At 27.4% G+C, this 21,917-nt stretch overlaps 1 protein-coding gene across 1 annotated transcript; it reads right to left on the reverse strand.

The window, feature by feature from the left end:
* Positions 1–18,045: 18,045 nt before the first annotated feature.
* LOC114181413 (protein trichome birefringence-like 19) lies at positions 18,046–20,603 on the reverse strand. The gene is made up of 2 exons (XM_028067865.2): positions 20,060–20,603; positions 18,046–18,862 (listed from the first exon to the last, which is right to left on the reverse strand). Exons 1-2 carry the CDS (start codon positions 20,525–20,527, stop codon positions 18,071–18,073), a joined length of 1,260 nt encoding a protein of 419 aa, XP_027923666.1. The 5' UTR covers positions 20,528–20,603; the 3' UTR covers positions 18,046–18,070.
* Between the last annotated feature and the right edge of the window lie 1,314 nt (positions 20,604–21,917).

Consider the following 21,917-nt stretch of genomic DNA (forward strand, 5'->3'; position numbering starts at 1 on the left):
ATTTTAGAAATATTTTTTGAGTTCATGTCTCCTTAAAGTCTTTTATTGTACTTATCATCATATCACCATCTTTATTTGATCATATGTAGTGAAACTTTGTATGATGTTCTATCGTCTGCCAAACAAAACAAAGTACATACACTCATGATTTTATCAAAGTTCATGTTTTAAGCATTGTGTTTTATTATTTTCAAGCATTCAATCAAAAGAAGAGGGCGTGAGACTTCTGCTCTATCATACTTCAAAGACCTTGAGTAGGATTTTTCTAAAGACTCTAGTGTATGTAGGAAACCTAATATTTGGTGCTATTACAAAACTTATTGTAAGATGATTGAATCGCTCTTATATATTATATCCTCTAGGCTTAACATAAAGGTTGATGTATTATGTGTGTGTTTTTGGTTTGATCCATAAGCAATTTATTTAAAATTGTTAAGAAAGTTTACCATCTCACTAGAATGAATAGCCTTGGGTTTCACTCTATGCATAATGAAAGTTTAACATTAATATAATCAATATTGTGATATAAACTAAGTTGGAGATAAAGTGAAAAGAAAAACCATAATGGAGAATGTCATTTTATTGGAGAAAACATAGTGCCATGGGTTAGCAAGAAGTTAATTAGAGACAATGTACCTCTTAACAATAAGTAGAGTACATATCAACTACAACCTATTGCCCTCAATTGCTATGGATCAAGAACTAGTTAGAGGACTCTGTCTAAAATTTCATATTACATTCACATTCCAAACATACTGATTAATTAGTGACTTAAAAAATATTTACACAATTAATTTTACTTTTTAAAAGATATATGTGTATTAGAATAAAAAAAATATAAAAAAATAAAATAATAAAACTACTGAAATATGTGTCAGCCTTTTCTTTAATGGGATGAGTCAAAATTTACTTTAATAAAAACAAGCCCACTCACCCTCCTTGTTTTTGACAGAACAATGATGATGGGTGCACATAAACAACACTACACCTAAAACTAGATTATGATATATAATAAAGATTGACTAGAAAAAAAAATATTTTTAGTATTTATATACTCAAATATAAGCAACAAAGATAAAATTGAAATATATGTTTTGTGTGATAGTGTGAAGAAATTATGTTAGAGACAGAGGTTTTTGAAGATGTAGGAAGGTGGAGATGGTTTTTGAAGGAAAAAAAATGTGGTAAGTCGTTTTTCATTGAGAAGCACGTTGGTGACCACTTTGATGTTTCATTTTCATATGCAAACAATTAATGCTTTTCAACCTTTTATCTTATCCTTCTTTGTCCTCTTTCGTCAACCCCACTTCAATACTTTCACGTGCACCCATTTCCCACATCACTTCTCTTCAACTTTATTCTCCACCAATTCCTTTGCAACTAACAATCTCACCTTCAATATTTTTAACAACTTCAATATATAAGTGCCTTTTTTTTTTTTCTTATATACATATAAAAAAGCATCCCTAGAACACCAATTAAAGTACCATTTTGTGGTCAAGAATATAGAGTTAATAGTATTTCTTGTTTCGATACACCTACTGGTCTCAAGTCGTTTTAAGGGTCGAGATCAAATGTAGTTTAAATACTCTTTACTTCTTCGACCCTTTGAGACGACTTTTAAGTACAAAATCATAATGAAATTTTAAATTTTAAAGAAGACAATACTTTAAATAGAGTGATTAATCTACAATAACCAACAAAGTAACCCAAGAACATCTCATCTTCATACTAACTCGTTTAAATCCTCAAGGTCATGCCTTCAATTACAACAACCAAATCTTTATTTATCATAAATTTTATTTTGATGTTAAACCATATAATTGTGTAAATAGAATTAATGCATAACTAAAAATAAATAAAAATAAATAATGAAAACCAATACATGATTAGAGATAAATATAAATAAATATATGAAAGTAAATATAAATTGAATAAATAGGACCAGTGAACAACTTGAGATGAATATAAATAAATAAATAAGAACAGGAACTAAATATAAATTAAAATAAGGTTAGGGACACCTTACTTAAGGTAAATATAGAAATAAAAAAAATTATGAAAAGATAAAAACATAAAAGTAAAAAGATAAAATGCTAGATGTTTCCTCCCCATACCTTAGTTTACACCAAGGTTGTATTGAGACTTTGATGATATATAAATTGTTCTTCTTTGTTGCTACTACGTATCCTCACTTTCTCTTTTCTTATAATGGATAGATTTACATTATCAGCTCTTCTCTATTTTTGTTTTTCCTTTATCTCATACCTTCACCCTTCATCTTATTTATAGTACCCAAAGCAATGATTATTGCTGGTCTCCTTTTAACTAAATTTTTTATAATACTATGTTAATCACATTGGTAACCAATTTCTCATTCAAGATATTTTTCATTGATTGATAAATTTTTCTTACTTTCTTATTCTTCAAACAATCCATAGATAATATTGGAAATGGTTATAAAAATTTTCGTATAAACTTTGGACATGTAACAATGTATAAACCATGTTTTATACAAAAATATTTGTGGCCAAAATAATATAACTCAAATATTTATCATAAAATTTTATTTTAAATTCAGACTTTTCTTCTCTTCTCTTCTCTTCTATTATTATAATAAAAGTGATTATGCATTATTTCTCATTTACATATATCAGTATATAAATTCTAAGTATTTAATATATTTTTTTATAAAATATTTAACTATTTGTATATCTTGAATATTTATAATCTTTATATTTATATATTCATAATTTATTAAATTATATACAACATATTTTAAAAATAATGTATTATAAAATTTTAGATATTAATATATTGAAAAATATTATGATATAAATTTTGAGATGTTAGACACTTTATTTAGTATATAATCTAATTAATAATAAACACATTAAAGAAGTAATTAAAGTTGATTAAAGATTGTTTTAAAAGATTGTTTTAAAAGATGTTCTTACCGTCTTTAAACATTCGTTATTAATGATATATTAAAAAGATAATAAAAAATATAAAAGCTGATAACAGAAAAACTTATCAAGCTTTAATTTCATGATAAAGTTAAGTATTTTTAATAGATTTTTTATTAATTTTTTTAAGTATATTGGGTTTACAAATTTTTTATATTTTCATTTAACTTTTTTGTTAATTCGACGATATTATTATATTTCGACATATTATTTACTTGTTTCCACGTATTAAGAAATGTGAGATTAAATCATTAATACAAATATCATGATTATTGTAAAGTAATAAATGACTTTTATTGCTTTAATTAAAATGTAATGGATAATAAATGGGAGTGACTAGTAATATTTGTAGGATAAAAATAATTTTGTCCTTTTTCAATATTGAAATTTATAGGATCTCAAAAATATAATAAAAAAAAGTAAAAATACAGATACATAGAATGAAAATAGAGTTTCTTTTTCATCTTTCAAAAACAAATTTATTTTTTAAAAATTAGGAAGGTTATAATTTATTGTGGTTGTAGAAAATCTAAAAATAAATGTTAGCTAATGATGTAGCCGTTACATATAAATGTCTTGACTTTAGTTTCCCCACAAATGCAGTAAATTCGGTTTCTGGTCAAACTTATTTAATGCTGCATTATATTTTCCTCTTCAAATCTTCCAAAGCTGACACAACATTGGTAATATCAATTATAACTAAAATTAACTATATTAAGGTAAGTTGATTAATCATTTTTATTTTTCTACAATAAAGAAATAGTTGATTTTTCAAAATTACTCTCAAATCAAATTTATTAAAAATAATGTTTGGGTTTAAATATTCACATATTTTCGAAATAATAATACTAAATAATATTTCAAATTTACTTATATTTAACTTCATTAAATATGAGCTTATGCTCATTACTTTACAAAGAAGATGTTCAAATGATGATTAATTTTAATAATTAAATATAATTAAGTATTATAATAATTAATTTAAATATCAATTTATAACTTAAAAATTGTTGTTATCTAAAATAATTTTTATTATAAATAAAAGTTATAATTGATTTTGAAATTGATAACAAAAATAATTTATATTATGAATCGATATCTAAATTTGTCAATATATTCACTACTAAAGATTTGACTACAAAAAAAATTGGCCTCTAATTTTAAATTTGGTCTATAAATCATTTTCTAACCTATTTTTTTTTTTCTAAAATTGATTATTTCATAGAAAATTTCTTATAGGATTAAAATATAAGACATTAATAACATGATAAGAAAAAAATTGATTTAGATAATGTTTTTTAAATGCTACTTATATATCAAATTAATATAAATCATTAACAAGTTTTTTTTTAAAAATAATTAATATATACTACAAATATACAGACTATTTAATTAAGATAAAAAAAAAAAACAAATGTAAAATTATAAAAACACCTTATAGAATTAAGGAACAACTTTTTTTTTCTTCATAAAATGTGTCCTATAATAAGGATGAGAAAAAAGAGATCTTTTTATTATGATTTTAATTAAAAATATATATTATTAACAAAATAAATTATCAACTAATCATAAATTATGGTATCAATTATTTTTCTGGCTGTCAATCTCTTCTACAGGGGTTGGCCAAGACCCAATAGAATCAAATTCTAATCCAACAGTAAAACAGGTACAAATAATTTGATTTATGATTGTTTCCCCGTATTCCCAATATATAAAATAAACTACTTATTTTAATTAAACTGTTATTAAACCCTTTTGTTAATCATATTTTTAAAAAACAGTAATTTTGATTCAACTTCTAATTTTGTTTAAGTTTCTTTAATAGTGTAAACGGCAATAAAATTAGAAACTGATCCTGGTAGTCAAAAAACAATCTTGCAGCCAATACTTCATTTTAAAGTAAATATAATAATAATAATAATAATAATAATAATAATAATAATAATAATAATAACCACTGAGACAAGTAATAAAAAAATAATAAAAATATTAAATTTATAATTTTTGTTTATGTTGTTTTTTTTAAAAAACATCAATATGTTTTCAACATACTGAAACCGTAATAAGACCTGAATAATTATTTTGAAGAGCCAAACAAGACAAAAATTGCCCTAATCAAGTATTTTGAAATTTAACAAGAAATGCCTTAAATTTTTTAAGGGATTGCTTTAATTAAAAAAGAAAAAAAGAGGTATAAGATTTTCTTTCCCTAAATTAGATTTTATCTTTTTTTTCCCCTTTCTTGTATGGTTTTCCATTCTTATCTGAGAAAATGGCATGAAAAAAGCTCACACATATTGTTCCAAACATTGAAAATAAAAAAAACTTTAGCTTTTGGTTGATGTGCTTGATAAAAAGAAAAGAGTGAGAGAGAGAAAAAGAAAGAGCATAAACATAAAGCAAAAACAAAGATCTAATTGAAACTACATATGATGCATGAAACAAAATTGAAGGGAAAACAACATTGAAGAAGAACTAACAAATGTTTGAGTAGAAATCATCATCATCAAAAAGCAAAAGTTTTGGACTTTGGTGAATCAGCCACTTTGAGAGTTTGTTCAATGAGTTTTCTGGCTTTTCTGCTTCTAATCTCCATTCTCATGCTTTCACTCTTCTCCACTTTATCATACTCACTCTTCTTCGCAATCTTCAAACTCCTCATCTTTGATTTCAAACTCACCATCAACCTTCCCAACCCCATTGCTTCTTTTTTCTTCTTCCTTCAACCTTCTTCACTCTGTTCATCAATCACAGTTAGAACAAAAAAGAAAAATAACAGAACTAGAATTCATGATAACTCATAAGAAGAAGAAGAAGAAGAAAGGGACATGTGAGAGGTACTCAAAAGGAAGAGGAACATAGAAACAAACCTTTTGAAGGAGTGATTGTGAAAAGTTTTGACCTTTCTGATGTTATATAGAGTGCAGAAAAAAAGGGTCTTTCTCTCTCTTTATATATATATATATATATATATATATATATATATATATATATATATATTATATATATATTTATATTTTGTGAATGGGAATGAACGAATAACAAGTGCATTCAATGAATTGTGGGTATATTCGGTGTCCGTTTATCAATTCTTATTCATAATTGTTTAAAAATTCGCATCAGTAAATCACCAAGGATAAGATCAAATTTATTGTACATTAAAAACTAAAATAATTGAAGTTGCTATCACTACAATAATCTCATATCGTTTAGAAATTAAGATCTAAAACGATTTAAATATTATTTTTATTTTTTTTTCACTTTTTAAAACGTCTTTTAAAGATAAGATCCTAACACATAGACTCGATAATACTACAGATGTATAATGATTGAACTTGAACTTTTGTGACAACAATCTTTAAATTGCATACCGGTTAAATAAGTTTTTGAAATTTTTGAATTGGTCTATATTAAAATTGATATTTTTTAAGAAATTTGTTATTGTTGATACTTAATATAAATATGTAATACAAATATATCATCAGTAACTTTATTATTATTAAGGTATAATGGTGAGAGTAGCATAGTAATTATCAAGACAAAAAATTAATAAATTTTTTAAAATTGAGTATAAAAAGTACTTTAAAAAATTTAGAGATATATAAATAATTTTGAAGAGATTTTAGAAACTTATATAATCCGATTTTGAATTTTATATTTACTACATGTATCCTTTGAAGCTAAACCATTTTGATTCGTTGATGCATGTCTTCCAACTGCTAATAAAAAACGTTACTTGTTTATAAGTTATAATAATGTCAATTATTTATTTGCGTGAGATGATAATAATACAATTTAATAACTAGTTTTAATATATGTTATATTAACGTATGCATTAATACTTTTATGTTAACCATTAAATAAATAGTAATGAGCTATAAAAGTTATTTAATTTAAGAAAACAAAAAAATTAATCAAATGTACACTTGGCCAAACTTTCACATTCAAAAAACTATTGGCACAAAAAAGTAAATTTATAGTTTTAATATTCTTTAATAAAATATAAATAACAGATCTTATACTATAACAAGAAAAATATAGTTTTTTGGTAGTAGAATTTTTCTTAAAATGTTTCTAATTTTGTTCAAGAAATTAAATATTGTCATCAAACTATTTTAAAAATTTATGTTCCCTCCCTAAACTAAATTATATATTTATTTTATCCTGTATTTTATGTAAGTTATGTAAATTTCTATTTGAAAAACAAAGTTTCACTATTAATTATATAATATGACATCCACTCTAAAACTTTATTTTTAACAAATAGTATTTTTTATGCGACAAAATAAAGTTTCGCTGTTAATTATATAATATAACATTTACATGTTATTTTTTAAAATTAATATTTTGCATAACTTTCACAAAATACAGAGACAAAATATATATAATCTAAAAATATAACATTTTTTTAAAAATAATTTAAAGAATAATAACATTTAAATTTTTAAACTATTATAAACTTATGATAGTAGATTAATATTTATATGTAATTTATTTATTTTTAATATATCTAAATAATGTTATTTATTATATTTTTAAGTTGGGTTTTTGAAAATATTTTACTTTTCCTATGTCATTTTAAAAAGTTAAAATAAGATTGGTTATATTGTTAATTTTTCTGAGTTTAGAAAAGAAAAAGAAGGTAGTAATAATTAACAACCCCAGTGAAGAAACAAGAAAACATAATTTGTGAGATTACTTTTTCTAACTCCATGTTTTCTTTCTATACTTAATATTTTTGAAATACCCATTTTACTTTTTGTGATTTATATATTTCTCTCACCGTTTTTGTGGTTTTTTTTAGTGCAGCATTGAATCTGTCTGGGATCATTGTGAACATATGGCATCTTGTGAATATGCATAGTTACTTAAATGTCACCATGTCAACATGCATTGGACCATGTTGCATCTTTTTGCCCAAATGCTTCATTTTGGACCATCTCAATATTTCAATTTCATAGCTAAAAAGAAGTTAAATTTTGTTACAATTTTTTAAATAGTAATTAATTTTAAAGATAACAAATAATTTGTTATCTTAGGAACTAATTTAAACATCAATTTATATAAAAAAAAGTATCGATCTCTACAATAGTCATTGAATAACAAATTATAATTATTTTATGAATTATACTCTATTTTGATCACTAATATTAACTATCAAGTTTTTGGTTATCAAGATAATTAATATCTAAATTGATGTTAGTGATCAATTTAGAGTCAAATTCACAAAATAATTATAATTTTATTATTCATAATAGAAATTATTTTAGATAAAAAAAATTTTAATTTATAAATTAGTTAAAATTATTTTTATAATAATCAACTTTTTGGTTTTTAAAATTTGTTGCTATTTAAGATTAATTTGTTTAGAATTAGTAACTAAATCTTTGGTAATTAATGTTAGAAATTAATTTAAATTTCAAGTCACATATTAATTATAATTTTTTTATTTATAGTAAAGATTATTTTAGTAGTAATTACTATATTGATCGATTATTTTTTTCTCTATCATTAATTAATATTTAATTAATTTTTTGTAGTGTACAATTAGTTGACATGTAAAGATGTTTTAAATTTATGAAACAAATATTTATAACTTTATTTTTCTTGATAGAGTTTTGGGAAAAATTTATTTAAAGTAGCTTTTATATATATATATATATGTATGTGTGCAAAGTTTTCGACAAGGATAATTTTTTTCATTAATAGTTTTTGAAGATGAAAAAGAAAAACATAAATGACCTTTTTCAAAAGTTAAAAGAGAATTCTCCCATATAGTTTCTCTAAGTTTTTTAATTTTTATGTTATGCATATACAAGTTTTAAAGTATTGGCATCGATTTATAACAGATCATATAAGTAAGCATTTTTTAATTTATGTGTTCTTCAACCATCTTTATTTAATCTATTTTTTTTTGTTTTCTTTTTTCTTCTCACACATTTTTAATAGATTAATATAAAATATAAATCAACTTCAAGTTAGTATTTATTTTATATTTATTTTATTTTATTATCATTTTCCATAATAATCACCATGTCCTTATACTTTATTAATCACAATTAAGTTTATCATAATATTTTAAATAAATCACATAATAAAATTAATTTGTCAATAATTTTAACACTTTCTTTTATATGTTCTCTAAAAAAATTCCAAATAAAATCCTAAACGAAGAAATCATGTAGAGAAACAAGACTCTACTAAAGAAAATCAATTTAGAGAAATTACTCATTCATAAAATTATTAAATAATTCATACTCATAAATTAATGTCAAGAAATATTTTTAATTCTAATAATTAATTTAAAAGTTCAAATATATGAAAAAGGTTGGTGATGAATGTTAAATTTTTTATTGTGGCCCATACTTCTAGGGAAAGCAACACAATATTTAATGAGCATTTTTGGTGAACTTCTGCAAAACTAATTTTAAATTACATTAATTCTGATGAAAATTGATTGTAAACTGACATGATGTGTCCTTGAAAGATTTATCTGAGAAAGAAAATTTGTGGAAAACATGGTCTTACTTTTTAATTATGTATAAAACTATTTAAAATTACTTTGATGCGATGTTGGGACGAGTTTCTTCCTAGAAGATAAAAAAATTAATTAATTGAAATTTTGTAAATTAAATTAAATTTGTCATTTTTTTTCCTAGAGAAATTCTTATAATTAACGAATTGCTATTTGAGACTAACTTGTTTGAGTTAGAAATTGTGTGGGCCTAACAAGCCCATATAAAAGCCCATTTATTCCATGACGGTGGTTAATCACAAATAGCATATGGAAATTTTTTTCTGTATTTCTAAAATTTCTTCTACACTTAAAAAAGAATTAAATTTAAAAAATATCCTTTAATTATTTAATCATATTAATCCAAATCTTACTCCGGAATTGTTTTTGAATATCGACTAATACTTCTAGATATAGATATATATATATATATATATATATATATACCAAAAGTCAACTTTTGATAAAAAAGGCTTTTGGATATAAATATATATATATATATATATATATATATATATATATATATATATATATAATTCTTTTTTCTTTTCATTTATATTTATTTTAGATTTAAAGTTCAAATTTTCTTTTAAAGTTAATTATTTTTTAATTATATTTATTTTTTAACACATGGTATTAGTTCCTGAAATTACATTTAAATATAGTGTCTTTAATGTGTAAGATAATATGGTATTAGTTTCTGAAATTATATTTGAAGGAGTAAATAGTTATATACAAAATTATTTAGGTTCTTAAGTTTATCATTTTAAAATTACAATGCATTTTGTTTTATGAATTTAAAGGATTTCCTTTTAAGTTGAGAATACTAATTAAATGAAAAATTTATTAAGTTGAAGAGATTAATAGCATAATTAAAAATGTTTTTTAAAATACTTGTGTAAACTTAAATATAAACTACTTTGAATTTTTATGGACATAATTAAAAAAAATGTTAACTAATTCATTACTTTTTATTTTTTATTAAGTTAATTATTTGGGTGTCGTGTTTGCTGTTTATTTATTGGAATACCTTATTTATATAAAGTGTTTGTTCGAGTAGGAGATTTTGGATATCTATGGCAGAAGAAGAAGATGATGTGTCAAGGAAGGTAAATGTTTGTGATTATGGTCCATTTATTTATTTTAGTTAATGAAGTTCATATCTTGTTCTTTTCTAACATGGTTTTTTAACAATTTGATTGGTATTTTAGCTTATGGTTCGCAATCGTTGTAAAATAGACTACATTGTTCAAGTAAATGGTTTATTGAGACCAAGACATAGCTATCGAATTGGAGTCACTCCATTTTGGTGGTGTGTTGAGATGGTGAAACCGCTGGATATCAATGGAGTGTTGTTAAAACATACTCTTAGTCAGTGGGTGCCTAAACATGAAAGTATATGTATCAGGCAACATTTGGTACGATTGTCCGTTTTAGATGTTTGTGTTTGTTTGGGTTTGAATGTTGTTGGAGTTGATGTAGAATTCAATAGTCTTGTGTGCGGGGTGATCAGGTCATTATTTGAACATCAACCAATAACAATAGATGACATTATAATAAGATATATATTTTTTTACGAAGTGACGATGATGATGACAATGACAATGTAGACAATGTTTGTCGTTTATATTTGTTGCTATGTTTTGCTCTTTTATATTTTCCTAAGACTTCTAGGACCGTGACAAACATGCCATTTAGATTGTTGGATAGCCTTGACAACTTGAATCAATACAACTGGTCAAGGTCTATCACTTTAAGGCAAGATCAAAATGCGTCTACCATAACTGTAGCTAGGTCAGTGGCTATTTTGCAGGTATTTATTATGTTAGCCAAGTTGTATTTTGTTAGCCTTGTGTTTGTGAAGTTGATGATTATTTAGTTCCTTAAATTTTTTCAGCTTTTGGTTTGTCGATTACTTTCGTTAGGATCTTTTGAAGGTGATGTTATTTTCCCAAGAATTTTGAGTTGGCCGTCCTTGATGATTAGGACTCACAAAATCAAATCTGCATTTGAATATAACAAGGTATTTCATTGCATTGATTTTACTTTAGTTGATTAATTTCTATTTTGTGTACCAATAAGGTATAAAGTTTGGACATCATTGTGCAGATTGTTCTTGATTGGGAATTAACTGAAGAGGAAAGAAACATTGATGTTGTTCGTGATGCCCTAAATATTGCTGAAGATGGCATAAAAAAGAGAGGAATAGATGACATGTCCTTTACTGAATTCAAGCAATGGTGCAAAAGGAAGTTGATAAGAAATTATAAGGTTGTTCGTCAATTAGAAGACCAACTAAGCAGTATGGAAGAAAAGTATGCTCGTGGAGGTGAGAAACCTGATGCATCTTTCTTTCATCAACATCAAGCTTCTTCATTTCATAAAGGTGATGCCTTTGGTGTTGAGGAGCCTCAATCATGTAATTATGATCAACCAGAGCAATGTACTTTTGAATACAATCATTATGGAATGGAAATTATTCCCGTTATTGAACCAGAAAATTGTTCATTAGATGTAGACTTTTCTCAATTGTATCAGATTCTTGTCTTAGAAAACGACAGGTATGTTATTGTTGTGGATATAAATTTCATCATTGTATTTTCACGGTTATATAATGTTAATTCTAAATTTTAAGTTTTCAGGAAAGTTGTTGTTAACATAAATCATCAAATACTAACCACAATTGAGTGCTGTGGATTTTGTCCTCTTGGAAAGCCTTGCAACATAGTAATGACCTTAAGTCATGTATATTTATAAATTTATTATTTTGCCTACTCAAATTACATTCTCGCTTTCAAATTTTGTTAGGCCATTTTGTTTGCTTGCAACACCTTCATGTATAGACAAAGAAAATTAAATGGGTTGATCAAGAGAGTTGTGTTTGGTCCTCTGTATACGATATTATAATTCTTATTGTTTTTTAAATTTATATATTTAATGGATGTTGTTGATGATGGTGTATCAAAATTTAATTGTGATATGTTGAATGCAGACCATAGTTGTAGAAGATAGTAGAAAGGCAAAGGCAAAGAGACGTGTTTGGAGCTTAGGGGACTACAACACTTTCTTGACGCGTGGACTGATTTCAGTAAACAATATATTGACAGTAGATTTTGTAAGAAAAAAGATTTTTAATTTTTTTATTAAATAATTATTGTGGATGTTTAATGACTGTTTTGTTTTTTTTGGAAGGTATTGCTCCAATAATCAATGAGCAACATTGGTGGTGTTATGCAATCAACTGTCAGACACGTCAATTTTTTGTCCTTGACTCTCTTGGAAGGACACAACATGGAAGAAAAAGAATAAATAATGCGATTGTAAGCTTACTTCTTAAAATAATTGCTGTAATTGTCAAATTCAACCATTCATTACTAAAATGTATGTTGAAATTTTGTATTGGATTTTTTAAGGCCCGTAACATGGAAATTTTATTTGGTTTGCTTTTAAATGTTCCTGATGGTGATAAACCTAAATTTGAAGTCCTTACCCAAGACCTTCTTCCCCTTCAACCCAATTTGTAAGTACCAATTTTTGTGTTACATTTTATCCAATATTACTATATTCATATCATATTGTGATTTAATTTATGTTCACATATTTGGAGATATGATTGCGGCATGATGGTGTTAAGATATATTGAGTTGTGGGATGGTGAAACAATTTTTAATGAAAAAAACATGCCCACATACACTTCTGTAATTGACTTTTATTGAATTTCGTTTTCCTCTCATGCTATACACTAGTTATAATTTAATTTACTTCTTTCCACATCGCAAGAACAACTTCAAGCACTCAGGCAACATTACATATTCGATTGGTTCATGGATCCCGAAAAATATTCACCGGAATTACTTCCTCCAAGTTTTAGATGTATATAAACGTAAATAGTTTTTGTTGGCAAGAATTGCAAAATATGATTCAAATATGAGATTTGTCGTTCAAAATGATGAAACAAAGCTTGGCCATCGCCATCCTTAACCATCACTCATCTCTGCTGACCAATATAATTTCTAACATCCCTTTCCATAAAATCCAAGTTTTCATAACCTCCAACATCAAATATCAATGAGCAAAAACTTTTGTTCAAATGTACACCCGCTTGATCATTGATATCAATTACTCTTTTTGCCTGCATATTTATCTTCGTATGACCACACATAAGCCTTGTTTTTTGTGGACTTAAATGGTGATTGTGTTCGTCAACCACACTTCTAATGAACCAATGACGTTCCTTTTTAACAGCAGTTACACGTGCAGGGCAAGCCTTTCTTTGAGTCGGGATTGTCTTCTTTTCCGAGGGGATGTTGGACACACGGGTTCCTTCTCGAGAACAAGCTAGTTTTGATGTAACACAACTCATTATCATCGTCTTTGTTAGATGTTCTGATTCGGACACCGAAACCACTTTTGATTGCATGTTGTTTATAAAATTTCTTTACTTCATCCAAAGTTTCGAAGGTCATCCCCACCTTTGGATAGAAACCTAAGTGGGATTCACCAGAGTCCTTGTTGGCTGAAACAAAACCATTGGGGTTACTGTTATCATGAGGAATATCATCTTCTAATATAGTAATGAGGAAACACACAGAAATTTAACTGTCAAAAAGTAGGAACCTGTCATTAGCAATTACAAGAGATACCATTAAATACTAAGAAGTACTTTTTAAAGAACATTGTTCATATATAAGAAGGTCATAAAGTACTTCTAATTCAAATTATTTCACACATCATTATATTTTCCAACTATTTCATCAACCTCCTTATCCCATAACTTGCATACGGAGTTCGAATAGAACGACTTTTGTAACGTGTGCGTGGTTGATGCTTCATTCGCGCATACACATTGCTTTCCTCCATTTGGACACAAATTTCATTACTTTTATGAACTTCATGATCTTCAACAACAGAATTGCCACCCAAATCAAAACTATTATGATGTGTGTGAGCAAGAGAACCATTTTCTTCATAACATGGAAAATATTCGTTAGGCAGTTGTTTGCTCCTCTCCTTCATCTTTGCTTTTCGATTATGAATTGATTGCTTAAGTTCCTTAATAGTCGCTTCTTGTTGTAAAATTTCATGCATAAGCTCTTCATTCTCTTGTAAAAACCCCCCTCCTTCATCTATCATTTGAACTTTGCCAAATCCATACCCATATTCATGAAAACCTTTTTGAACAACAACATGTTTAAGCTCTTCTTCTGACACGACAACATCATGCAAAACCTGCCATTGTTAACAACATCAACCAACAACTTTAATTAATTCATTGAATAAATTGATGCACTAATAAACATTATAAAATTATAAATTGTAAAAAAAGATAAAACTAATAGCTTTCTTCTTCAAACTACTACTAACTATGGAATCTCTTACTTTAACATCCATCCAATGCAATATTCATGGGAATTGGGTGGTGGGAGTTCCTCCTTTTCTCTTCCAAATCAACAAATGCTCAAAAGCCCATAACTGTAAAAAAAATTAACAGACTTAACTAATAATTCAAGATCATATTTTATAAAACAACAAATTTATGATTAATTTATTATACCTGTAACAAATAAACACAACCATCCACATGAAAGTATTTTGCATTTCCTTCATCTCTCAACAACAATGAAGCAGTACATAGACTCCCAACCAAGTATTCATGCACAAGACTACCTAAATTATATTTTTCAAGACTTTCAATGTCATCCACAATGTTGAACAATATTGGAAAAATTCTACCACTGCGACTTGACAATAGAAACTCACATATGCCTATCAATACATACAATCTACAAAAATCAACTACACTTAAATCTTCATGATGTTGCAATAAGAATTCATAAATGATTTTGACATCAACATTTTCATCATCAAAGTGTTTCCTACACTCACTATGAGCAAAACCCTCATTCAAATCAAATTTAGTTCCAACCACCCTCAACCCTAAACCTAAGCATAAATCTAATAAAGAAAATCTAACAATTTCTTTACTAAGGCAAAAACCTCCTCTCCTCTCAACCCACACATTAACCAACTCATTCAGAAGATTTCTACTTATCTTCATAGACTCTTTCAACTTGGGCATCCAGGCAAATGGTGTTTTTTCTAGACAAATAATTTGTTCTGGTGTTAAGCTTTTATTCAAAGAACCAACATATTGCGTCCGACATGAATGTCTGAAATAAATCTGCATCCACCATAAAAAAACCACATAAAGTCATTATTTAATAAATATATTGAAGAAGCTTATAAAACTATTTCCTAAGTCATACCTTCCTCTAAGTTGTACAACCATCGTCTTCACTAACATCACTCATCATTCCCAAATCAGATTTTCACTTCACCAAAAAAAATATAAATCAAATAATTAATGGTTACACACAGAGGATATATTGTAAATAAAATATCTCATGCTTACACACATGGGATATATTATTCATTGAATGGTAACACTTTTCCAAGATACATAAACACACACATGTATTCAAATATAAAGCTTCAATCACCAAAATAGATAATTGAGGAAAACAATGAATACAACACTACTATTGAAAAAATATAATAGGGAAGACCACACCTAACTATTACTTCGCGATTAACCACAAATATACACTTTGTAATAATAGTCTGGCAAACAACTTATTTTACCCAACCATCACGATTTAGCTTCACAAACTGATGTACATATTAGTTGCGCCACTGCTGAAACAAATCAACAAAAATAAAAATGGAAAATGGAAAAAATAACACCATATGGTAGCTCAATTCCTTGCTAGATTGTATTTCACTGACAACCATCAAGTCACAAAAGTCACAATATGAGCAAAGACCAATAGAACCACAAGATATCAAAATGCATAAAACCACAAAATTCACAACCAATCGAACTTCTCAAAACCATTAAATCCATAGAATGACCAATTTCTTAAAAACATTATATCAAACCAAGTAGGAAAACATTACAATGGTTGAACAGATAAACCCTAACCGAAAATGGAGAAAATGTTACCCTTTCGTGTTTGCTTCTTTATGGGATGGTTGTTCGGTGGCTTTTGCGCTTCTTGTAGGTGTGATTCTTTGGTGTTCGCGATTTTTGTGGTGTTTGTCGTCAGAACAACGTGGAGGGGAAAAGAGAAACGAGTTTATGGATTTCTCACAGTGGAGGAGAAAAAAGATATATTTGGTTGGTGCTTCTTGATTATAGTGGGATTCTTCGGTGGCTTTCGCCCTTCTTGCAAGAATTGGGTTCGATGGTTTCGCAATTCTTGTGTGGTTAAAGGAGATAACTTGAGTGGAGGGAAAAGGAGAAATTGGTTTTCGATTTTTCACAGTGGAGGGGAGCAAGTTTTGTTTCGTGTGTGTGCGCGGGTGGTGTTCGTCAAATGTGGGTGGGGTTCGTAATTGAAGGTTCAGGGTTTGTGGATTTTTGAAAACTAAAAAGGAGAGAGGGGTTTGGGGAAAGGGTTTTGTGATGAAGAGAAAAGGGTTTGGTGGTGGGTTTCACACACGCGCGAGTGACAACGTTGAGCTTCCGTATAATGAATTCAAATTTTAATTAAATTATAAAAAAATATAAAAAATTAAATATGTCAGGCCAGGTAAGGTGGTAAGAGAAATAGTAAAAAAAAAGGAGTCATTTGATCATTACTCTTAATGTTTTACTAGGGCAAACACAACTTGAAGAACAAAGAATATTTCAAGACTATATGTCGACTAAAAACGCTTTGTAAGGATTACTTTTCCTCAAGACCTCTATGAATAGAAGAGTGACCAAGTTAAAATAATACTTAGTTTACTTCTTGCAACATGAGTACGAATAGTAAAACATGATCAAGATTTTACATGTCATACTCCTAATTTAAATAATCTTAAAGTACTTTTCAACACTACAATATTTTTCATGTCTGCCTCACATATGAAAAATGTATCATTTGCAAATTGTAGTAATCCCACGTCAACTAGACTTTCCCTTAGTTTTACCCTTATATAACATACTCTTGGATCTTGTTTTCCTTACCAAACTAACCAACCCTTCTATAATGCCAAGGAATAATAGAATGGCTAAAGGACCATTTTTTCTAATTCCTTTTGATGGATACAACTCTATAATAAGGCTCTGATTCACCGGTAATGAAGTTGATACAAATTCCATACATCCATTTACCACAAAAACCCAAATCTCCTAAAGATATAAGAATTTTCACTTCACTCTAAAACTAGCACAAATGGTTCAATAGTATCATATTCATTGTGATTGACTTGTATTTTATTAATGAAAACCAATTTAGTATTTTTCATCTTCAAATTTTCCAATATGGTGAATGATTGCTTTAGACGAACACAAATTTCTAAGATTAAATGAATTTTAAGCAAGTATTAAAAAAAAATTACATAGAAGTACACATTCCATACAAAATGTGAAATTTTAAAAGCAAATATTACGATGATGTTAATTAGTTTTTAATCTCATCGAAGATATTATTTTGAAAATAAATAATAATATCCAAAGTATGATTTACATTTTTCACATAATCAAGAAAAAAGTATATGAAATATTACAATAATGCTATATTTTAAAATCAAATTATCAATTTATCTATGAATGAATCATATTTTTACTTGTAGATGTTACACTTTCCATTTTCAACATTTCTAGTAGAAAATCACTCCATGAGTCAATTGGGCCTGGCAAGCACCAATGGACACAATCATTATACAGTGTCATATTCTGATTGGGCCAATACCCATATCTATTGGGGTGACCATCTGGTCTCAATAACATTGCTTGTGTGGTGTCAAGTAACATGAACTTCAACCCTTTCTTTATTCCTTCTTTCTTGGCCATTCTAAACTCATCTAATTGAATCTTATGTAACTCTAAATCATAGCCCTCTAACTTTGTTTCATTACTCCTAAATGGCTTAGTTCTCACACAATTTCCACCTTTATTCCACAACCCATTTTCAAAATGAGATGGTGAAAATGTTCTAAGAAATGTGGTGCCCTTAAAGTTTTCTAAACTAATGATGGATTTAAATGTTGTGTTAAAGACCTTTCTATAGCCATAGTACAAGTTTGAGTGAGTGATGTTGTCTAGGTCACAATGTTGACACCCAACAACAAGTTTTTGTTTCTCATAGAACACAAGGGGTCCCAAAAACCATTGTCCTCCATTGATGATCACATAGTCAAACTCTTTAATGTGAGTTGTCCATGTTTCATCAAACTCATCAATGAAAACATTGAAGAGGGTGCTATTTGAATCCACTTTTTTAGCCCTAACTAGATGGGGTGTCCAATAATTAGCCAAGGTGAAGTTGTAAGTTGAGTACTTCCATTGCTTGAAGGCAAAGACATTCGTGTTGGAAACATCTATGGGCCACTCCACCTAGAAAGATAGAAAGACCAAGACTTCAAATTTAGTTATTTAGATTACAAATACAACAAGGAAAAATGTGTGCAAACACAAACACATGTTTGTGAAAAAGATTAAAATGTTTGTTGGATTTTGGAGCTCAAACAAACTATAGTAGTGTTTGTCTTTTTCAATTATTAAATGGGTTTAAAATTCTTGTGATAGTCAAAATGCATTCAAAAGATATTCAAAGCTGTTATTTGAAGGAACAGAATAGAAGATTTAACAGTAAAAAGGAACATTTTTTTGTTCTTGAGAAGGATGAAGAAGATAAGAGGATTACTATTAATATGTTTGCTATCTATAAGAACTTATGGAAGGGGAAAAATAATAAAAGAAAAGATGAATATAAGTTAAAATTAGTTCATATTCAAGTTGTAAAAATAAAAATTTAAAAGCCATCTTCTAACAAAATGATATCTAAAGGTATGCAATCCTGTTAACAAATAAAAGATAATAATATAGTTTGATGCAAAATATGAACAAAATTGAAAATAAGAAATGAAATTGAAAAATGGATCTTTAAATAAAAATTATAAGATTTTTAAATTAATTAAAATTAAAATTATTTTTTATCTATAAAGTTAAAACGATGTTTAAAAAACAGTGTCGTACGAATTTTTTTCACCATTTTATATTTATTTATTACTTCGGTAAATATTTCTTTTACCAAACATTTATAATTTAGTTACCATAGTAAATATTTTAGAAAATTATATCTTTACAACTTAATCCTACTTAGTAATCAATTAGTGACAATCTTTTAATAGTAAGACACCAACTTTTAAAAGAAATTGGCAATAAGTTCTAGAAAAAACAGAATTTTTTTTTGTATTAAAAAACTACAATTAAAAGTGATTTTTGGTGAAAATATATCTCCATACATCCAACCTTTTTATTTTCAGTTTGAAGTTAATTTAAGATACCTACCAATTATGCCAAAACATAAAGTATTCCAACAATTATGGAACGTTTCAATTTTATAGGAGTTATATCGATATATAAGGTAATAGAAAACGTTGTAGTGAAAATTTTATTTTCAGAGTCATCTTTTCCATCCTCTTATCTACAAGAATGATCATGTTTGAAAAAGTTTAAAGACATAGATGAATCAAAGACCAGAAAGAAGCTTATGAATCTGAATCTTGAAAAAGTAGGAGAAACACTAACCCTTGAAAGGAGGCAAATCATAGACTGCATGTGATTTCTGGCTAAGGAGTCTCCAACAAAAGCCAAAGATTTTCCCCTCATAATTTCTAAAAACTGAAAAGGGTTGAAAATGGGGAGTTCACACTCATTTGGCTTCCATCTCCACTTGATGAACTCAGAATCTGGTCTCCCATGTTTCATGCAGTTTTGGTGTTCATGAATTGCCCAACATGTTGTGTTTGTGTAGTATGGTGCCTCAGGATTTGGCACCCATTCCCCACTGAAAATCTCACACTTCTTCACAGATGTTGAGGGCAAGCTTTCTGGCTCCTTCAAATCACCAAATGCAACCTTAAATTTATTCATCTTCAACACTGCTGTGGTCGCAGAAAATATGACAAAGATTATGCATACTACTTTACTTATGTTTGACACTGTCTGTTTTGGGGTTGTGTTCCCACATTCAAGCTCAGTATGTAGGAACTTCATGGAAAAGGAGAAAAACAAGAGGAAGGGATAAAGGATAAGTAACAGGGGAAATATATTCTGTGTAAAACCATGCTTTGTTTTCTCCAATAATTCATTTTTGTTGCTTTTAGACCCATCATTAACCATAATATTTTATCATTTCATAATTTTCTGGTGGACTTATCACATGTCTATATTCCTTTTCCTTTTTCTAATAATTTGGAAAATTCAATTTATTAAACTAATACCTTCTTACTAAATCGGTTCACTTTAAATAAAATGGTTAAATATGTTTTTGTCCCAAAAAGTTTAAGTAAAATTTGGAATTGGTCCATCTTCAAAAATTTTGACCAATTTAGTCCTTCATCTTTAGAAATGTGTGGATTTAATCCTTTTAAACAGATTTTGTTAAGTTTATCTAACATTTCTAACGCATTTCATGATAGTATTTGAATTGTTTACATCGTCCGACCCATTTTCACTTCAATGTCATAAAACGCGTTTGAAACTTCAAATAAACTTAACAAAATTTGATTAAAAGGACTAAATTCATGCACTTTTAAAGATGAAGGACTAAATTTGTCAAAAATTTCAATGAAGGACTAATTTGAAATTTCACTAAAATTTAAGAGACCAAAAACATATTTAACCCTAAATAAAATTATTTTTATTCATGGAGATCAAGTTTGAGAATAACTGTTCAAAGCGAAATCTTATACCGATAAGAAATAAGATTAATTTATAATAAAGAGAAAATCGATAAGATAAGATTAATTTATAATAAAAAAAAATTATAGATTGTGAATTCTAACATTTTGGTATTAAAAAGAGTAATAGATTAACCTCTAATTTTTACCACATATAGATAAAACTCATCTAAAAACAAATGTTGGTGAACTATTGCTTTCGTAAACAGTGGTCCATGTTGTTTCTTTATGAAGAATTATGTACGTAGTGGTTCATGTGCTTGCTTCATCACACTTTATGTAGGTACAAAATGAATGGACCATGCTAGCATTTTTTGACAGCTAAGATTGATAAATGATGTTGTAAAACGAAAGGGTGCATTGCTGGCCTATTATGATGAGGAATCCCTCTTCAACACAGGCTGTCACATCGTTTTATTTTGTCTTGTTCAACCTGCAGACACAACATATCTCTTCAGATATATGTTTCATGCATGTGAACTTATGATAAAGTAGAATCAATTAATCGTATATCACCCAAGACTGGATATTTATCTCATGCTTTATCCTCATTAATTCAAATCAAATCAAATGAAACTCTTTGAGTAGTTTTTTTATACCCTAATCCTACTTTTTTTTTAAGAACTAAACTTTACCTTAACCTAATTCAAATTTAAGTGTGGGATTATATATTTGTGGGTGGATAACGGAAAACAAATTTACCG

Source organism: Vigna unguiculata, chromosome 4 (assembly GCF_037176805.1).
Source record: "Vigna unguiculata cultivar grain cowpea cultivar isolate G323 ecotype 2 chromosome 4, ASM3717680v1, whole genome shotgun sequence".
Lineage (NCBI taxonomy): Eukaryota > Viridiplantae > Streptophyta > Magnoliopsida > Fabales > Fabaceae > Vigna > Vigna unguiculata.